General features: G+C 39.6%; 1 protein-coding gene across 15 annotated transcripts in view; it reads right to left on the bottom strand.

Moving 5' to 3' along the window:
- The window catches only part of dst (dystonin), a 622,282-nt gene that overhangs the window by 17,333 nt on the left and 583,807 nt on the right, over window positions 1–21,142 (bottom strand). For 5 of the 15 annotated variants that reach the window (XM_072558477.1, XM_072558500.1, XM_072558563.1 and 2 more), the window contains 8 exons: window positions 17,497–17,657; window positions 12,843–13,005; window positions 11,332–11,486; window positions 11,047–11,121; window positions 5,364–5,381; window positions 4,856–4,973; window positions 1,542–1,735; window positions 936–1,046 (listed from right to left, as the gene is read on the bottom strand). In XM_072558477.1, coding sequence (XP_072414578.1) covers window positions 936–1,046; window positions 1,542–1,735; window positions 4,856–4,973; window positions 5,364–5,381; window positions 11,047–11,121; window positions 11,332–11,486; window positions 12,843–13,005; window positions 17,497–17,657 — 995 coding nt within the window. Of the gene's footprint in view, window positions 1–935; window positions 1,047–1,541; window positions 1,736–2,256; window positions 2,272–2,485; window positions 2,555–4,855; window positions 4,974–5,363; window positions 5,382–11,046; window positions 11,122–11,331; window positions 11,487–12,842; window positions 13,006–17,496; window positions 17,658–21,142 lie in introns of all 15 variants that reach the window. The other 10 variants (XM_072558451.1, XM_072558462.1, XM_072558470.1 and 7 more) reach the window with 4 other exon arrangements.

Below are 21,142 nucleotides of genomic sequence, written 5' to 3'. Positions count from 1 at the left end.
CCATGCATAAGAACACACATGAAACTTTTAAGAAAGGGAAAAAGACCTTTGGGAAGATTTACACAATTACATGATTCCTTATGGATTCAGACAAGATGAAATGAATGAAAATGGATAAATGTTTATGGCAAAATTGAGGGTGTTATAGAAAGGTGTTAGAGGATAAATGAAACTAGATCTTAAGAGGTTAAGATGCATAAAGGAAGTCCTCAAAGTGTGGAAAAATCTCAACTAGTTTCTAGTGTTACAGATTAAGTCAGAAGTAACCGGGCTATAAGAGAACCTCTTTTTCAGGATTCAGAGTTTTAAGTATTCTTTAGCTTGGACCTTGGAATTCGGACCAAACTTGTCAATAATACTAAATTTGTGCAAATTACTGATTTTGCATAAAACCGGTGTACACTAACTGATCAAAGATGTCAATTCTCCAACCTCCTGAAAATAATATTTTATTGCCTGCAATCATTTTGCTTTTTTTCTCCTCAATAAGTGAGCTTTAATCACAAGGTTAACTTCAATTCAATCAAAATGTTTATTTCCAGCAATAAATCTTTAAGAATTTATTACTGAAGTGCACAGGTCTTCATATACCAACTGATGTCACTGCACCTTTGTGCATGCACTGTTGCTACATAAACTGATTTCTCTGAAAGAAAATGTAAAGGTTTGGGGGGGTGGGGTTCACAAAAAGTATTTAAAATTTAGCGTCATCCTCCAATGTTTCAATTTCATATCACAAACTATTACGTAGGAGAGAGAAATTAAAATGCATTTGGAATCCTGAAAAACAGCACAAAATTCTTCTCAGAATTTCAAAGGAACAAAGGAAGCCCTTGCCAAGATAGGTAGCAAAACTCAAGGTCAATACAAAAGAGAGTTGATTGACCACTACCAGCACTTGTCTTTTAGACTGGGAGTACTTCACCGTACTATACCTCTGGAGATGGGATTCGGCGTTCAGGGGAGTCTGGTGACTTATAAGGAGTTGATGTTTTGCTGTTTGTCAACCATGGTTTATCATAATTGCGGATTAAATGTTGGGATGTCTGTGTGAAACAAGGATACATTGAAAATGAATGGAAATTAAGACAATAAAATAAAATGATCAGGAATAAACACAATGTCATGGAGGAGGAAATGCAAATATGGAGGAGTAAAAGTTTAAAAATACAATGATGAAGATCCACTCTGTGACTCCCTTCAATTGAGGGGTCTAAATGTGAGTCAGGTTAGTAAGCAATCTGCGATATCTGGCATGCATTTAGCTCTCTTCGATTAGTGGGGTATTGCAAATGCACACTCGCTATTTATTCACAATAAATTCCTAACAACAAAACTGAAGTTGGATTCAAGCTTTATGGTCGCTATGGTAGTGTAATTAAGGTAACAAAATAGCAGCTTAAAAGTGAGATTGCTGTAACAATGCAATTAAGCAACACACAGAAGCCAGACTGAGTGCTACATTGGGTTAAAATAAGTGGCTTGCCAAAATACATAGGTCACAGGAAACAACTAGAAGTGACTGTGCTGCTCAACATTACCTTGGGAGGTGTACTTGTAGTAACTGGTGGAACTGAAACACTCTGACTAGCACTGGAGGTTGACCTGTTTGGCGAAGCGGCCCGTGATGATGGCCGTGACCTACGACCCCGTGATCGGAAGGCAGCCACAGACTGACCGGTGGTTTCAGGAAGCATGAATTTTTCACGCAGTTCAACATTTGTTCTGCCCTTTGCTGCAGAGAGGAACAAAACAATAGTTCAAATTCCAATCACTGGTGTTGACATGATCCAGCACCAAACTTGCAATAACAAAGTGAAGTGTGGAGAGAAAATAAAAGAGTACAGGAGGACTAAAAGGTGGTAACAGAATGATGAAACAACACTAAAATCTGAATTAATAGCCTATCCATACCAGCAACAGAACTTGCAACAGCAGCACTCAACATTTGGGCTTGTGTATGTATGGAGCATGACATTAATTAGCCCAGCAAAATTCAGAAAACTTAAATGGAAATAAAAAGAAAAGTTCTGATCTTATTAAATGTTCCAGTTCAGATTCACACTGTGAGCTACGCAAGAGTTTGAACTCCACTAACATCATGCAGTCAGTTTAAGAAAGCCCAGGGACCCATGTAAGCAAACCCAACTCCAAAAACTTGTGCAGAAGCTCAAAACAGCACATCACTTTCAGGCAGAACAGATATGTACATTCCACTTAGGAGGATGCTAAATATCAGACAAGGTGACCACTTACTTGCAGTGAGTATTACTGCGGGTAAAAGAAAAAAGTCATATAAGCAACTTCACATGCATTTCAAAATGGCCGATCATTCTGTATTTGGTTAAAAAAACTAAAAGCGCATTGGATTACAGTTCTCTTTATAAAAAAAACATGAAAAGCCTGCTGTCAGCTGCCATGTGGGTTAAGCCATACAGAATAGGAAAGCACACAGTGGAAAGAAAAGAGACAGAGGATTGCCAACCTATAGGAGACTGACTGGTAATTGAAGAGTTTGATTCCGAACGCAACATTTTACTTCCATGATGATGAACTAGAAAAAAATGGATAAAGGGATTGCATCACATCAAAGGAAATGGAGAAGAAACCTTTAGTAGGAAACAGGAGCAAGCAAAGGATTGACAAAACAATACCCATGAGATCATTTAAGCTGCTTCTAACATACAAATAAGCTAACAACTGCAGAATATTCAAGATATTAAAAAACCTCCATCTTTGCTGATACAGAATTTAAATTTTTGCCACGTTATTTACTTAAAAATCATTACATTCTCTACATTCCTTCTCACTCCCCTTCCAAACAAAACACCAGTAAAGCTGGTGGTTCTTGGTGACAAGGTAACACTTGCAGCTTTGACTCAAGTGACATGCTTTGAGTCTGAATACAGACCAAGGTATCAATTGGCTAATAAAAGTGGACATACGGGTGAGCTTAATCCATTTCACTTACACTTAGTTTTCAATAAAGAATCAGCAATCTGACTGATTATTTTTCCCCACCGTGGCTTATTATGGCTGAGGTCAATTCTAGTTCCTGAAGAACACACAGTGCTGCCAACTCTCCAGGGTTGGTCTGCAATCTCCCAGAATTAAAGATTAATATCCAGTTCAATATTATGAGAAATATTCAAAGAAATATTATACAATCTTCAAGAGGAAGTGCATCATGTTTTCATTTTCTTTTAGCATTTCCATTTATTAGTTGTAAAACATTGGAAACAGGTTGTTTAACTGATCAATGGTGCTCTGCTGGGATCAGTGCGGGGTCCACTTTTGTTTGTCATTTATATAAACAATTTGGATGAGAATATAGGAGGCATGCTGCATATGACAGCAAAATTAGTGGAATAGTCAACAGTATCTGAGATTATAAAGGGATCTTGAGCAATTGGACAAATGGGCTGAGGAGTAACAGATGAAGTTTAATTTGGGTGAATGCGACGTATTGCATTTTGGTATAACCAACACGGTCAGTTATTGAGAGGGCCCTGGATAGTGTGATTAAACAAAGAGACCTATAAGTTCAGGTACATAGTTGTTTGAAAGTTCTGTCACAGGTAGACAGGATGGTTAAGGTAGCATTTGGCATGCTTGCCTTCCTTGCTCAGTTCATTGAGGACAGGAATTGGAACATTGTATTGAGATTCAGGACGTTGGTGAGGTCAAGTTTGGAGTACTATGTATAGTTCTGATCTCCTTGCTAGAAGAAGGATATTATTAAATTGGACAGAATTCAAAAAAGATTTGCAAGGATGTCAGGATTGGAGAGTTTGAGTTATATGTAGAAGCTGGATAGACTAGGAGCTGTTTCAGTGGTGCACAGGAGGTTGGGGGTGACTTTATAGAGGTTCATAAAGTCACAAGGTAATAGCCACGGTCTTTTCCCTATGGTGAGGGGGGTCTTCCAAACCAGGGGATGGGAGGAGAGAGATTTATAAGGGACCTGAAAGACAGCTTTTTCACACTGAGGAACTGCCAGAAAAAGTGGTAGATGCAGGTACAATTTCAATATTTACAGGCACATGGATAAGAAAAGCTTAGAAGGATATGGGCCAAACGCAGGCAAGTGGGACTAGTTTAGTTTGGGAAACTTGGTTGAAATGGATGAATTGTACCAAAGGGCTGTTTCCAAGCTGTGTGACTCTATGACTCTAATAATGAATCTTTCAATCAGGTAGCTAAGAAGCTGTTACACTACACTTGAGCAGAAGAATGGGATAGATTCTGGCATGAACGGCAGGACAGAGGGGTAGGACAATTGCAGATATGGGCGGCACGGTGGCACAGTGGTTAGCACTGCTGCTTCACAGCGCCAGAGACCCGGGTTCAATTCCCGCCTCAGGCGACTCTCTGTGTGGAGTTTGCACATTCTCCCCGTGTCTGCGTGGGTTTCCTCCGGGTGCTCCGGTTTCCTCCCACACTCCAAAGATGTGCAGGTCAGGTGAATTGGCCATGCTAAATTGCCCGTAGTGTTAGGTAAGGGGTAGATGCAGTGGTATGGGTGGGTTGCGCTTCAGCGGGGCGGTGTGGACTTGTTGGGCCGAAGGGCCTGTTTCCACACTGTAAGTAATCTAATCTAAACTGATCATGTGGTGAGACCTTCAGAAATACATCCAAAGTGGGCAATAGTACATATCTCATTGATCCACTATTGATGCCTGTTCCAAGCTATATTTGTCCTGAGAGTGCTCTTTTACTAAATAAATGGCTATAAATTCCACTAACAAACAGGCAAACATACAAATCTCATGCGGTGTATTACTGCACATGACAAGAGCTCATGGTGTTGAAGTTGTGATCGAGACAGCCAGTCAAAATACAGTTCACAACCTACCTCTGCAGGGGTCATTTTTCACCAGAAACTCATCAAGTGCCATCCAGCCTCCTCCAACACGAACCATGACAGTACTGCGCAGGATACGGACTAGCCGCAACTGCTGCGAGTCACCAAACTGCAAAAAGGGCAGCAAGAAACAGCTTAGCAGCTGATTAACTTTAACAGTGAGAAATCAAAAAAAAAATATTGCCAATGAATTTCTCTTCCAATTCGTAATCATTGTTTTAAACAAGCATTTAATTTTTGCAGTTGCAAGCTTAACTTCCAATCAGTTTGCACAGATAATTTGAAAGGATGAAGAACAATTAGAAGGGAAAGCAGCAGCAGAGACATTTTTATACCCCAACAACTGTGCAATTATTAAAATAAGCCACTGGAAAATAGATTGGGAAAGCCTCTGCAGGTCCAACTTATTTATACTTGGAAAGCCACAAAGCAGCAGTTACTGGCTTTTAGCACACAGCACAACAGGTAAAACACATCAGACATTTATGTTGTTCTGTACCTGATTTCCCAGGAAGAACTAAGTCATGGAAGAGAATATGAAGAAAAAGAAAATTAGTCACAGCAGCTTTGGTTTTGAAATATAACAGTGCTTTTAAATGACTGTATATTCATTTACAAAATTCAAAGTGGAATTTCCAATTTTTATACAAGACAACTAAGGCCAGTAAACAAACCTGCTAAGGAGTGTGTTGAGATTCTTGTATTGTAACAGGGTACAGATCATTTTTATTCTTTTGATAATTTTGTTTTTGCTTGCTTTCTTCTTTTCTGAACTAATGATGTAACTTGGGCTACAATTAGATGTTAACAACTCTCCAGTCTCTCATTCAAGTGATCCATTTTGTGTGAAGCTGGAGAATAACTGTCATGTTTTTTTAACACTGTGCTTTCAATATCATGCAAGGTATCGTCGTTGCATCTCATCCTCACTGGACATTCACACAGTACACCCCCAGTATAAGTCACTGGATAGTTATCAGGAGCTGCAACCCCACATGATCTATCAACTTGCCTTCCTGACTCAGGAATGACAAAGTCAATTGCCTAGGGCGAGACTGTCTCAGCACAGACCTGAAATTGAACAGTCCCTCACTTCCATGGCATAGGGCCACACACATTGATGTACTGTACCAAAGCGATCAATTTACTCAAATACTTTTCTAAAACAATCAACAGTGATTAATTTATTTGCCATTGCTACCCATTTGAAATTTTACAATACAGATCTGTCTTTTACATATGTTCCTCAACAACAAGGAACAGTCTGACAAAATCTTAGTTAACTTTGTTGATATTGAGAAGCAATATTACATCAGACAGTCCAGGCTGCACCTACCCGGTAAATTGTTAAGTTAAAATGTCTAGGGCTCATAAAATGATAGCACAAACACATCATAATTTTCAAAATCGGATAGCGACGGCTCACTCAAACACTATCCTCCAGTCAATAGCTGGATGGAGGACTACTTGCTGTAGTTGTATTTATTCCTATTTGGAAGCCACATTTGGTTTTATTGCAGCAATCAAGGGTATTAATAGGCTCTAACAATTACCTATAGTCATTGCTCACGCTGGCAATTGACATCCCTAGCTTATTGCACCTGTCTACTTGCCGGGAAATTTCTATGCAAATATGCATTAAAAACAGTTTAGGCAAAGTCCTTTTTACATCAATATATTGTGGGAAAAGTAGTAGAAAGTGTGGACTGCAAATGCTGGAGTTCATGAAGGGCTTATGCCCGAAACTTCGATTCTCCTGCTCCTCAGATGCTGCCTGACCTGCTGTGCTTTTCCAGCAACACACACTCCACACACTTGGTACAGTGTGGGAAAAGTACCAAGCATACAAAGGGATTGCAAGACTATTCTTTTTCGGATAGCCCCATTCACACAGCCCAACTGCACAATTTGTACAATTGTACACTATGTGTATAAGATAATGATAGAAAATGACACATGCAATGTAGCTTGAATATTTATGAACATCTGTTAAAGTTTCAATATTTTTCCCTGAAATTGAGAGATTTTCAAATATGATTAGTGACATAGTAATTAACATAGGAAAAAAAAACAAACAATGCATGTATGTTACATTAAAAAGAGACATAAATATTGCAGATATTGAAAATCACTTGGAAGTTTTAACTCTGTTTCTGTTTACACAGATCAGCATCAGATTGAGAGTCACTAATAAAGCATGTGGGATCATGGTATGTAACAGCATAGTGTACAAAAGAAAGGAACTTATTATAACCTGTATAAGGTGCAAGTTCCGTCTCAACTAAAGTCTTGGTCCAGTTCTGGGCTCTAAACCTTAGAGATGTTGTGAAGGCAATAGGGAGAGAACAGAAAAGATTTACGAGAATAGTTCTAGATATGCGGAACTTCTGCCACATAGCAAGAGTGGAGAAACTGGGATGGTTCTTTTTGGAGAAGAAAAGTTTGAAAGGAAGTTTGAAAGAAATTTAAATCATGAATAGCCCGGACAGGTGGGAACTATTGGTGGAAGGAATGAAAATAAGAGGGCAGAGATTTTAGCCAAAAAAACAATGGTGATAATGAGGAAAACAGTTTCACATAGCTGGTGGTTAAGATCTGGAATGCCATGCCTGACAGTCACGATTCAACCTGTCTCTACCACACTATCAAAGGAGAACTGGATCACAATCTGAAAAGGAAAACATTTCAGGGTGACAGGAAAAAGGTAAGGAAATGGCATTAAGCAGGTTGTTTTTGTTCGATAGTTGTCATCGACATGATGGGGCTGACTGGTCTCGTCTGTGTTGTGATTATTCAATAAATTGCAAATAAAAGCTCAGTCAACCCTAAAATGTTTGGAAAATTATGATTAGTTTTTGTTGAGGACAGGCAGACAAATCCTGTTTCTGACTGTACCAGATAAACACACAAAGATACAAACAGGATGAAGAAATAAAACTGAAGAAAATCTGCAACAAATTGAAATGCAGTAGCTTGGCACAGCTTTCAAAAGTTGTGTGGGCTTAGAAACAACTGGAAGCAGGACTCAGCTATCCAGCCCTTTGAGCCTGTCTTGCCATTCAGTATGATTTTGACTGATCTGCTGTGAAGTTACAGCATAACTTACAGTAAACAATTTGCTTTAGCTTTATAAATTAGCACTGTACACTGGAAATTTTTCACAGCTGAAATGAAGGGAGAATGGTAAAAAAAAACTAGCCTGGCCCTATTAATTTCATTTAAGGTTAAAGCTAAATAATTTTTAATTAGTTTAGAGGCTAAGATCTTTAGAGGCTAAATATTTTTTTGGAATGATTATGGTATACAGGTGCTGCCGGCTAGACTTTCTGCCCATCCTTAATTACCCAGTAGGCAGTGAAGGGATAACCACATTGCTGGAGTCTGGAGTCACATGTAGGTCAGACCAGGTAAGGACGGCAGATTTCCCTTCCTAAAGGGCAAGAGCGATCCAGGTGGGATTTTTAAAAAAAGTCCATCAGACAACAGCGGTCAACTACTACAAATACATGGTTATCACTGGTTAGTTTTTAATTCTAGATTTGTTTTTATTGAATTCAAGTTTCATCATCTGCTGTGTTAGAATACAAACTCATGCCCCCAGAACATTAACATGGGATGCTGGGTTACTAGTTCAGTGACATTACCACACCTTTGAATTCAAAAAACAAAATTTTGAATTCATCCAAAATGATTTTCATTATTGACTTCACGGAATTAATTTACAAATGGATTTAATTAGAACAGAAAACTTTGTGTAAGATTGTAAGAAGAACTGAGGAATGGGAGCAGTGAAGAGGTGATGATTTGAGGTAACGATAAAGGGAATTTAGTAGTCAAGAAATGACATCTGACGTTCACATCCATCTCTGTTAATGAATGCTGCAAAAAAGTTTACTTTCAAAGTAGAAAATAGGAAATTTTTAAGGAGATTGTTAACAAATCTATTAATAAAATCCCAGTACATCTCGAAGTTTAAAATTGTATAGGCATTGTCAAATGACCAGACTACTAAGATTCAAGGCAGGATGGACATGTGTCTATGCTACATCTTAAGGGAGGGTCAGCTGAGTTGCTTGCAGTGCAGCTAAACTAATTTCTGATCTCACAATCACTTGGCACATGTCAATTACAAGTACATAGCAACAGATGAGACATTTGTTTAATGGACTCTTTAATTGTCACCAATGTTAAGTTATAGATAGGAACAACTACTTTCCTTGACTCAATGGATTCACAGACTGCCATAATATTTTAAAGTCAAATTTTTAAAAAATGTAATTACAGGAACACTCCACACAGAGATCATATAGCAACTGCCAATGAAAACTGCTCATTCCCTCAGTTATTTGAGCTAGAAATTATGTGGGAGATTGGAAACTGAGTAGGAATAAAGGTCTTACATGCCAAGAGGTAGGATGTTTGTAAGATTAGCAATTTAAGTGGAATTATACAGAAATGCTAGAAATCTGAAATAGGATGAAACTGTTCAGATGCATCCATAACCTGATTTTTCTCCTTCCATGTTGATTACCTTGCTATATATTACCCAAACGAGCAACTGGGCATGGGCAATCAATGCTGCCCCAGTTAACAAAGTCCGTATTCCATCAAAGTTTAAAAAAAATTCTCAATTTTGAATCAATACATTGATTTAAATATACACAAATAGTGCATTTTTCATAATTGTCCTAAGTATGTGAGCAGGCATGTTAGATGGTGACTCCCACAATGCTCCCAACAGCAAAATACTCATCCAATCGCTGCCAGTCAGCTCAAAAGCTGACATGAGATCAAGGGTGAATATCTAGATTGCCCCATCATAAACCTCAACACTGATCACCTGAGTCTCCAGAGGTTTCCACTGAATCAGAAGCTGACACCTTCTGCATTCTAAAGTGTACCATTCAAAGCTTATTCCTTGAGGGATTCAGCAGAGACAAGGAAGGTCTTTGGTGTGTGTGTGTGTGTGTGTGTGTGTGTGTGTGTGTATATGAGTTGGGTTAGGTGGGGGTGGAGGTTGTGAGTATCTCTCCAAGACCAACTCACTCCATTCCCTTCCTCACCACCTTTCACGCCACCTCGAGGAAGGTCCCTGCGCAAAACTTTAATCAATAAAGAGAAATAAGGCAGGAATGTCAGTAACCAGAGGACACAGGTAATTGGCAAAGGAATCAGGAAGGAGGTGAACAGAATTTGAGTTCAGGTGGTTTATAATGCACTACCTGAAAGAATGTTGCAAGCAGATTCAATAGGATCTGTCACAATGGAATTGGACAGATACTTCAAAAAATAACCTTTGCAAGGTAATGGGGTAGAATAGGGGCATGGAACTAACTGAAAGCTCCTTTGAAGAGCTGGCAGATATATTACGGGCCAAATGGCCTCCTGCACAACTGTTGTTTCTGCAGTCATCACTGCAGTGTTGTGAACTTCCTTGCTTTATAATATTCTTCAACAGCTTTTCCATGTTCAATTTTACTTGTAAATCTTTGTTGTATTGCTGCAAGTAGTTAATTATTTAATGCTACAAGGAAAGGTGACTTGTCAATTTGAAAAGATTAATAAATACAGCAGCCATTCTCTCTTGCTCTGAAAGTATTATTTCCTACTGGGATAACATTCCAAAGGTACCAGATCACCTGTGACATGGTATACCTGGCCATTTGCTTCTAACCACTGCACTATTTATAAAAGATGGTGGCATATAATCAATAAAAGCTGAAATCTTGCTTGACAAAATGTTGCAAGAATTAATATTACATATTTATAGGCAGAAATTCCAAGATGTCAGCAACATTTCATTGCTTTGATTTATATCCACAGTTTCTTCAAATGTAGTTTCATAACCATCCAAATTTGTAGCAACTGGCACTTAGGTCAAATCTGTGTTTAGATTATTTCCAGATTAAAGCTGATTGCTAACTGCTATCAGTTCATAAAGTCTGGGTTTAGTCATTCCTTCTACAACTTTGACATTCAAATGTGCTTGCCATATACAGTACAACTTAAGATTGGAATAATGTTGTTTTAGTTGGAAGAATGTTGGTTATTTATTAACCGCAGTTAACTTCAGTCTCTACTTTAGTCTTTAGCAACCCTAAAAGCCAAAGATTATAGTTTCAAAGTTGCAGACATTATCACTTCGTCTCAGCCTGAGGCATAGTAAAGATTGCAACACTCACCCTGTACTTGTTCTCCCCAATCTGTTCCACCTGAAACCGCTTTGCACATTTACATTTTGCTACTTGCCGTGTCACCTACAATAAAGCACAAATGCGACAGTTATAGCAAATTGAGACTGAAACATTTAATCACTTAAATAATCACTGGCAGTAAAATAAAATCTATCATAAATTTAAACAAATATTATCCGATGGGTTCCTTTAAAAATCAGAAGTGGACTGACTGTCAGAAGTTCCTAAGTCCCAGAATTCAAAACTTAGATTCAATGCATAATGATAGTTTACCTCATCTTCAATTTTGTCTGCATCAGTAAGAGGCTTGTAAGCATCTTTGTTTGGATGAAGGGCTGCCACAAACTCGTAATAATCAATGTAGCCATCGCCATCTCGATCAAATATATCTGCCACTGCACTCATCTCCAGACGACTGGTGGGAAACTCTACAGAACAATACAATATACACAGTCCTTTTAGTTGAATATTGTCACAATGTTCTTCTCCTGAGTTCAACCTGTGAACGTAACTAAATTACTATGTGCCAGCACAATAGATACTTTTCCATTAATTATTAACCTACTACCAGTTCAAGACTAGTAAAACCCAAGAATCTCAATGGTTCAGCACATACAGAGCTCAATGGAGCTAGAAGGTTATGAAGTTCAATTCCCAATCTGTGGTGAGCAGGCAGATCGCCCTCAAAGTGGCAGAGATGTGGTAAGGATATGTCAGTATCTCTGGGCAAAGTAAAAGCAAATATACACAGGCACACTCACTTCCAAGTGTATCAGACAGCTGCTTCTAGATATTAAGTATAATCATTTATGTGTTTTCTGTAAGTGAGCTATATGTGTGACTGTGTTGAATGAAGGGAAATCAGGTTTATTGTTAAATTTACCTCTCTGGAGAAGAGCAACAAGTAGATTAGAAAAAGCAAAACAAATTTTCATGCAAGTTTTACTCTGTAAAGATTATTGAGGTAATGATAAACTAGAATGCATCACAACAGAGGGGATTAACATAAACATTCAAGGTATGACAGAATAAGTGAATATATTGGAAATATTCAGCTGATCAGCTAGCATTGATGGAGAGAAAGGGCAAAACTATATTTCAATTGTATATACTTCATTAGAAATAATTCCTATTCCATTTTGGTTATAGATTTTGAGTACAGCATCATGGCTTAGGGGTTCAATTCCATCCTCGGCTGACTGCGTGGAATTTTCATGTTCTCCCCATATCTGTGTGGATTTCCTCCCGCAGTCCAAAGACGTTCAAGTGGTTTGGCTATGCAAAACATTGCCCTGTAAAATCCAGCGACATGCAGGTTAGAGGGGTTAACCATGGCAAACCGCTTACATGGGGTTTAGGGATGGGTCTGAGTGGAATGCTGTTCAAAGGGTTAGTGAGGACTCGATGGGCCAAATGGTTTCTTTCAACACTGTAGAGATTCTATCTGCAGTTTTGTTGCTACATTCAACACTTCAGGAGTTATGGATAAGGTAAGCAAGAAAAAAAACTACTTCCATTGAATGATGAGGTTATTAACTAATGGCCACTGAGATAAGATCAGCAGCACAATTTGTTCTCTTCAGTCAAACGATTGCCACAGTTTGGAATATATTGCCAGCGTTGAAGAAAAATGGTATGGAAAAGATCGAGAAAATGGAGAAAGCTTTTTCTTCTGTTGCATTGGATACTTTAAATGTACTAGGGAAATAAATTTGTATGATTTTCAGTTCCTTGGGAAATATTCATCTTTGCATAGACATTATAATGGATTTGTAAACACTCACTTGAAGAGAGGATTCCATCAATAAACTCTTGTCTTGTGATCTTCCCGTCCTGATCTTTGTCAATGCGCCTGAAGAAATCCATTACTCTGGACTTCTTGTGGTTCATCCATCGCATGTATCTCTTTCGCCAAACATCAAAATCAAAGTTGGCAAACTCTTTCAGCTGTAAGGGAAGCATATCTTAAGTAAATTTTATCTTTGAAATAAAATCTCAGTGAGATCATTTTGGCCAAGTTTCATGGAAATTCCACAAATTAGCACCTTTCCCTTCCTTCTCAAGAATAAAAATAAAATCCCATCAGCACAAATACCCTCGAAAAACTTGAACAAGGAACAACTGGTTTGTGATACTATCAAAAATACAAACAAATTCTAGACGGAGCAGGTTAACAGGTCATTTAAAAAATTCCTTAAATACTTAAGATCGAGAAGTATTTGAATTTATAATTTCACAATGAAGGAAACAGCTGGATTGCCAAATAAAGTAAGCAAGCTCAACAAAACATTTTAATTGCTCCCTTATATAAACATTAAAATGTTCCAGTTGCATGATTAGATAGTTTATACAAATAATTAAACCCAACTTTTGTTTTTAGTTCACTCGTGGAATGAGGGCATCGCTGGCTGGCCAGCATTTATTGCCTATCCCTAGTTGCTCTGGTGGTGAACTGCTTCTTGAACCGCTGCAGTCCACATGCTGTAGGTTGACCCACAATTCCTGTTTGGGAGGGAATTCCAGGATTTTGGCCCAGTGATCTAGAAGGAAAGGTGATATATTTTACAGGACAGGACGACGAATGGCTTGGAGATGAATTTGTATATGGTTTTCCCACATATCTGTTGCCCTTGTCCTTCTTGATGGAAGTGGTCATGGGTTTGGAAGGTGCTGTCTAATGATCTTTGGTGAATTTCTGCAGTACATCTTGGAGATAGTACACACTGCTGTTACTGATCATCAGTGATGGAGGGAGTGGATGTTTGCTGATGTGGTGACTATCAAGCAGACTGCTCTGTCCTGCGTAGTGTCAAGCTTCTTGATGGTTGTTGGAGCTGTACCCATCCAGGCAAGTGGGGAGTATTCTATCTCACTCCTGACTTGTGCCTGGTAGATAGTGGACAGATTCTTCAGGGATGGGGAAGTAGAGAAGGTTGTCAGCAGGTGACTTACTTGCCACAGTATTCCTCACCTCTGACCTGCTCTTGTAGCCACTATGTTTATGTGGTGATTCCAATTGAGTTTCTGTTCAATGAAAACCCCCAGGATGTTGATCGTGGATTCAGTGATGACATCAACTTTGAATGTCAAGGGGCGGTAGTTAGATTGTCTCTTACTGGTGGTGGTCATTGCCTGGCATTTGTGAAGCGCAAATGTTACTTGCCATTTCTCAGCCCAAGCTTGGATACTGTCTAGATCTTGCTGCATTTGAATATGGATTGCTTCAGTATTTGAGGAGTTGTGAATGGTGTTGAACATTGTGCAATCTTCAGCAAACATCCCCACTTCTGACCTTGTAATCACTGATGAAGTAGCTGAAGATGGTTGGGCTGAGGACATGGTGATGAGGAACACTTGCAGAGATATCCTGGAACTGATAATGACTGACATCCAACTTCCTATTTGCCAGATATGACTCAAACCAATGGAAAGTTTGGCTCTGACACCCATTGATTCCAGTTTTGCTCGGCTTCTTGACTCCACACTTGCTCAAATGCAGACTTGATGTCAAGGACTATCACTCTCACCTTCCCTCTGGAATTCATCTCTTTTGTTCATGTTTGAACCAAGGCTGTAATGAGGTCAGGAGCTGAGTGGCCCTGGCAGAACCCAAACTGGGCATCACTGAGCAGATTGTTGCTGAGCAGGTGCTGCTTGATAGCACTGCTGATGGCACCTTCTTCATGTCACGCATCAAGAATAGACTGCCTGCAATAATTTGCTAGGTTAGACTAAACCGGTTTTTCATGTACGGGACATACCTGGGCAATTTTCTACATTGTCAGGTAGATGCCAGTTTTAACAGTTTAAATCTTGCAAGAGATCTGCACTTTTAAATTAGAAGAATAAAGTAATTGTTGAAAGTTAATATAAATATAAACAATGTTAATGTATTAGCGATTTTTGAGAAGATTTGTCGCTCAGGTTGATGGTAAGTATCTAAGTTAGCTCGCTGAGCTGGAAGGTTTGTTTTCAGATATTTCGTCACCATGACTCGGTAACATCATCAGAGTCTTCGCTTTAGGGGAGACTCTCACTGATGATGTTACCTAGTCATGGTGACAAAACGTCTGAAATCAAACCTTCCAGCTAAGTGAGCTAACTTACATACTTAATGCTAATGTACTTTGTACACAATGTTAGTTGAAGAACATTGCACGTAATCTAGAAAAGCAATCCACATTCAAGATTTCTACAAGTCTCTTAAAAAAAAATGAAGTGGCTCAGAAAGGAATGCTTATTTGGTAACTTCCACAAGTTTACTTTGTGGTTTATTTGATAAAATACAGAAAGGCCATCAGAAAAGGTCTCCTTAGGACTCATTTGACAAAATCTACTGCTTATTACAACGTGTAATCAGTTATTGAAGCAGCTAATTGCTTTTTTAACCACCATCTGAGAAATGAAGCGACATAAACAAACACTTTTTTTACATCGTGACTGGTTAGGATTTGAAATGTACTGCCTGATAGGGTAGTGGATACAGATCCAATAGCAGTCTTCAAAACTGTACTGGATACTTTTGAAGCAAAAATGTTGCAGGGACAAAGAACAAAGAAAACCTACAGCCCAGGAACAGGCCCTTCAGCCCTCCAAGCCTGAGCCGATCCAAATATACTGTTTAAACCTGTCGGTCAATTCCTAAGCATCTGTATCCCTCTGCTCTCCACCTACTCATACATCTGTCCAGACACATCTTAAATTAATCTACCGTGCCTGCCTCTACCACCTCTGCTAGCAACGCATTACAAACACCCACCACCCTCTGTGTGAAGTACTTACCGCATGTATCCCCTTTAAACTTTCCACCTCTCACCTTGAAAACATGACCTCTTGTTATTGAATCCTTCACCCTGGGAAAAAACTTGTCTCTATCCACCCTGTCTATACCCTTCATGATTTTGTAAACCTCAATCAAGTCCCCCCTCAATCTCCTTTTTTCTAGTGAAAATAAACCTAACCTACTCAACCTGTCTTCATAGCTAGCACCTTCCATACCAGGCAACATCCTCATATACCTTCTCTCCAAGGTGTCCACATCCTTTTGGTAATGTGGCGACCAGAATTGTACACAGTATTCTAAATGCGGCCGAACCAATGTCTTGTACAGTGTTAACATGACTTGCCAGCTCTTATACTCAATACCCCGTCCAATGAAGGCAAGCATACCATATGCCTTCTTGACCACTCTATCCACCTGTGCAGCAACCTTCAGGGTACAATGGACCTGCACTCCCAGATCTCTCTGCCCATCAACTTTTCCCAAGGCTCTTCATTCATTGTATAATTCGCTCTAGAATTAGTCTTGCCTAAATGTATCACCTCACATTTGTCTGGATTGAAAGCCATCTGCCACTTTCCCGCCCAACTCTCCAGTCTATCTATATCCTCCTATATTCTCTGACAGTCCCTTATGCTTTCTGCTACTCCCCCAATCTTTGTGTCATTTGCAAACTTGCTGATCATACCAACAGTGCCCTCTTCTCGATTATTTATTTATATTACAAACAACAGTGGCCCCAATACTGACCCCTGTGGAATATCACTGGTCAACCTTTCTCCATTTCGAAAAACTCCCTTCAACTACTACTCTCTGTCTCCTGTTGCTCAACCAGTTCTTTATCCACCTAGCTAGAACATTCTGCACACCATGTGACTTCACTTTCTCCATTAGTCTACAATGGAGAACCTTATCAAATGCCTTACTAAAGTCCATGTAAATGACATCAACAGCCCTTCCTTCACCTAATAACTTGGTCACTTCCTCGAAGAACTCTATTAAGTTGGCAAGGCACGATCTCCTCTGCACAAAACCATGTTGCCTATCATTGATAAGCTCATTCTTTTTAAAATATAAATAGATCCTATCTCTCAGTACCCACTCCAGCAACTTCTCCACCACCGTCAGGCTCAGTAGTCTGTAGTTACCCGGAATATCCCTACTACCCTTCTTGTACAGGTGGCCAACATGTGCAACCCTCCAGTCCTCCAGCACCTCACCTGTATTTAAGGATGCTACAAAGATATCTGTCAAGGCCCCAGCTATTTCCTCTCTCACCTCCCTCAGCAACCTGGGATAGATCCCATCCGGTCCTGGCGATCTGTCCACCTTAATAACCTCTAGCATACCCAACACAACTTCCCTACTTATGCCAACGTGACAAAATATGTGACAAAAGCAGAGATTAAAACTAACTAGAATGCTCTTCAGTGTCGATTTGATGGGATGAATGGCCTTCCTCTGTGCTACTGTAATTTATGATTCTATAATGCCTCTTTCATTTTCAAAAGTCTGATTTTCATTGAAGTAGTCATCAGCAATTGTATTCCTTCGTCAAAATAAAATCCTCAGTTCAATTTTATTCCATTTGAGAGAATACAGGCTTAAAAGAATTTACTGGTTGTCATTACATTCATTACAAGTCTTAAAACATTTACCTCTTCCAGTCTATCAAGTGCGTCATTGAGTTTCCGTCGTCTGTCCAGAGCCAACAACCAGACTTGCTGCCACTTACTGACGAGTAGGTTAGCACGTGGATTTTTAGTCTCAATGGTTTGTGTTGCAGGTGAATACAGAGCCCTTGCTGGCAGTCTTTTCCCTATGATACAGACCACACCAAAGACTGTTAATATAGTTGAACGGAGGGATAATTTCAATTTGGATCTGGCTTGCTGCGTAAATGTACAAATTTACTTCAGTTCTCCAACATAATCACAGACCCCCATCTCAGAAGATATCAAATTTATCAGACAGGAGTCAAACAAAATTAAACATTAACAAAATTAAACATCAAAAGAATAGAGCCGCACCAAAACAAATACAACAATTCTACAAAATCACATCTGGCCAAATTGTAAGTTTCCTTTCAAAAGTAATTATTTTTTTAAAAATTTACATGTAATAAAAATGATTGCCTGTTGAAGCTCTGAATGAGGATAGAACAAACCAATATTGAACTAATATAATAGGGAGCTTTTAACATTTAACAGAAAGAGTCTCTATCGAAAATAAATACAGTTCATATTAGACTTGAAACATTAATTCTAAGCTTCTGTCCAGAAGCTATCAGACTGGCTAAGTTTCTCCAGTCTGTTTTTATTTCAGGTCTCTAACATTTGCAGTATTTTGCTATTGTATACAGTTCATTCCTGCATTTCATATAATTCTTAAAGTTATCTGGAATGTACAATCCAAGTAATAATAAAGGCTTTATCAATAAAGGGTTCATCTATGCAACATTTGGTGCACAGGCACTTGCCCAGAGCAAATCTGGTCCCATCTGCTTTTCTTCTTTGTTTTACTTTTGCCTCTGCTCTTTTCTTTCACTCTATTTTCCTTCTCTTTTGGTATTCTTTTCCTTCTATTCTGTGGAAGGTTTGTTTGGCAGCATCGGTGTGGCTGTATGCCGAGTCGCGGACGTGGCTTCTCCTGGCAATATGAGACTACGGCAGTGAGGATGTTCAGGGTGGACCACAGAGGTAGCAAAGCTCCTCCAGTGATCTGGGATGGTGATGCAGGTGGCCTCTTCAAGATGGTGCCACTCAAGGTGGCATCTACAGCTGAAGCGGGACTCTTGGCCTGGCAGTGGAACCAAGGATACAGCAGAACACACTACAGACACACTACAGCATAGTGCAGGCCCTTCAGCCCTCAATGTAGCACCAACTTGTGAAACCAGTTTGAAGTCCATCCAACCTACACAATTCCATTATCATCCATAAGTTTATCCAATGACCATTTAAATGTCATTAAAATTGGCGAGTCTACAACCGTTGCAGGCACGGCATTCCAAACCATTACTAATCTCTGAGTAAAGAATCTACCTCTGACATCTGTCCTATATCTATTACCCCTCAATTTAAAGCTATGTCTCCTCGTGCTAGCCATCACCATCCGAGGAAACAAGCTCTCTCTGTTCACCCTATCTAATCATCTTGTATGTCTTGATTAAATCACCTCTCAACCTTCTTCTCTGTAACAAAAATAGCCTCAAGTCCCTCAGCGTTTCCTCATAAGACCTTCCCTCTATACCAGGCAACATCCTGGTAAATCTCCTCTGAATCCTTTCCAATGCTTCGACATCCTTCCTATAATGTGGTGACCAGAACTTTATGCAATATTCCAAGTGAGGGCGCACCAGTTTTGTAGCTGCAACATGAACTCATGGTTCCAAAACTCAATCCCTCTACCAATAAATGCTAATGCAGCGTAGGCCTTCTTAACAACCCGACCGACCTGGATGGCAGCTGTCAGGATCTATGTACACCTATGTACCGAGTTCTCTCTGCTCACTACACTACCAAGAACCTTACCACTAGCCCAGTACTCTATTCCTGTTGCTCCATCCAAAGTGAATCATCTCACACTTTTCTGCATTAAACTCTATTTGCCACCTCTCAGCCCAGCTCTGCAGCTCAGCTATGTCCCTCTGTAACCTGCAACATCCTTCAGCATTATTCACAACTCCACCGACTTTAGTGCCATCCGCAAATTTACTAACCCATCATTCTACATCCTCTTCCAGGACAAACAGCAGTGGTTTCAAAACAGATCCTTTCAGTATACCACGAGTAACTGAACTCCAGGATGAATATTCCCCATCAACCATCACCCTCTGTCTTCCTTCAGCCAGCCAATTTCTGATCCAAACCGCTAAATCACCCTCAATCCCATGCCTTCGTATTTCCTGCAATAGACTACTGTGGAGAACCTTATCAAATGCTTTACAGAAATCCATATACACCACATCAACCGCTTTACCCTCATCCACCTGTTTATTCATCTTCTCAAAAAACTCATTAAGGTTTGAGAGGCACAACCTAGCCTTCACAAAACCAAGTTTACTATCCCTAGTCAAATTATTCCTTTCTAGAATATCATAAATCCTACCTCTTATAATCCTTTCCAATACTTTACCCATAACCGAAGTAAGGCTCACTTGTCTATAATTGCCAGGATTGTCTCTACTCCCCTTCTTGAACAAGGGGACAACATTTGCTATCCTCCATCTTCTGGCACTATTCCTTTGGACAATGAAGACATACAGATCAAAGCCAGATGTTCTGCAATCACCTCCCTACCTTCCGAGAGAATCCTAGGATAAATGCCATCCAGCCCAGGAGACTTACCTATTTTCACACTCTACAGAATTGCTAACACCTCCTATGAACCTCAATCCTGTCTAATAGCCTGTATCTCAGTATTGTTAAACTCCTATCTCCTTGGACTCCACGTACAACTTCCCAATACTGTCCCTGACTGGCCCTAATCTTACTTTTATTCCTGAAATACCCGTAGAAAGCTTTAAGGTTTTCCCTGAATCTAACTGCCAAAGACTACTTTTGTCCCCTTTTGACTCTACTTTGCTCTCTCTTTAGGTCCTTCCTGGCTAACTTGTAACTCTCAAGCACCCTAACTGAGCCTTCACGTCTCATCCTAACCTAAGCCGCCGTCTTCCTGTTGACAAGAGCTTAACTTCTTTAGTGACCACAGCTCTCTTCTCAAACATTTCCTCCCTGCCTGACAGGTACATACTTATCAAGAACAATCAGTAGCTGCTCCTTGAATAAGCTCCACATTTCAATCGTGCCCATCCCATGTAATTTCCTTCCCCATCCTATGCATCCTAAATCTTGCCTAATTGCATCATAATTGCTTTTCCGCAGCGATAACTCTTGCCCTTTGGCATGTACCTATCCCTTTCCATCACTGAAGTAAATATAGCCTAATTGTAGTCACGATCACCAAAGTGCTCACCTCCCTCCAAATCTAACATTCAGCCTGGTTCATTACCCAAATCCAATAACGATCTCTTGTTGGACTACCTACATACTGTGTCAGGAAACCCTCCTGCACACATTGGACAAAAAATGACCCATCTAAAGTACTCAAAATATAGCATTTCCAGTCAATACTTGGAAAGTTAAAGTCCCCCATAACAACTATCCTGTTACTTTCATTCCTATCCATAATCATCTTTGCGATCCTTTCCTCTCCATCTCTTGAACTATTCAGAGGCCTATAGAAAATTCCCAAAACGGTGACCTCTCCTTTCCTGTTTGTAACTTCAGCCCATACTACCTC

Source organism: Chiloscyllium punctatum, chromosome 3 (assembly GCF_047496795.1).
Source record: "Chiloscyllium punctatum isolate Juve2018m chromosome 3, sChiPun1.3, whole genome shotgun sequence".
NCBI lineage: Eukaryota > Metazoa > Chordata > Chondrichthyes > Orectolobiformes > Hemiscylliidae > Chiloscyllium > Chiloscyllium punctatum.
This window is presented reverse-complemented; position numbering and strand designations above follow the sequence as displayed.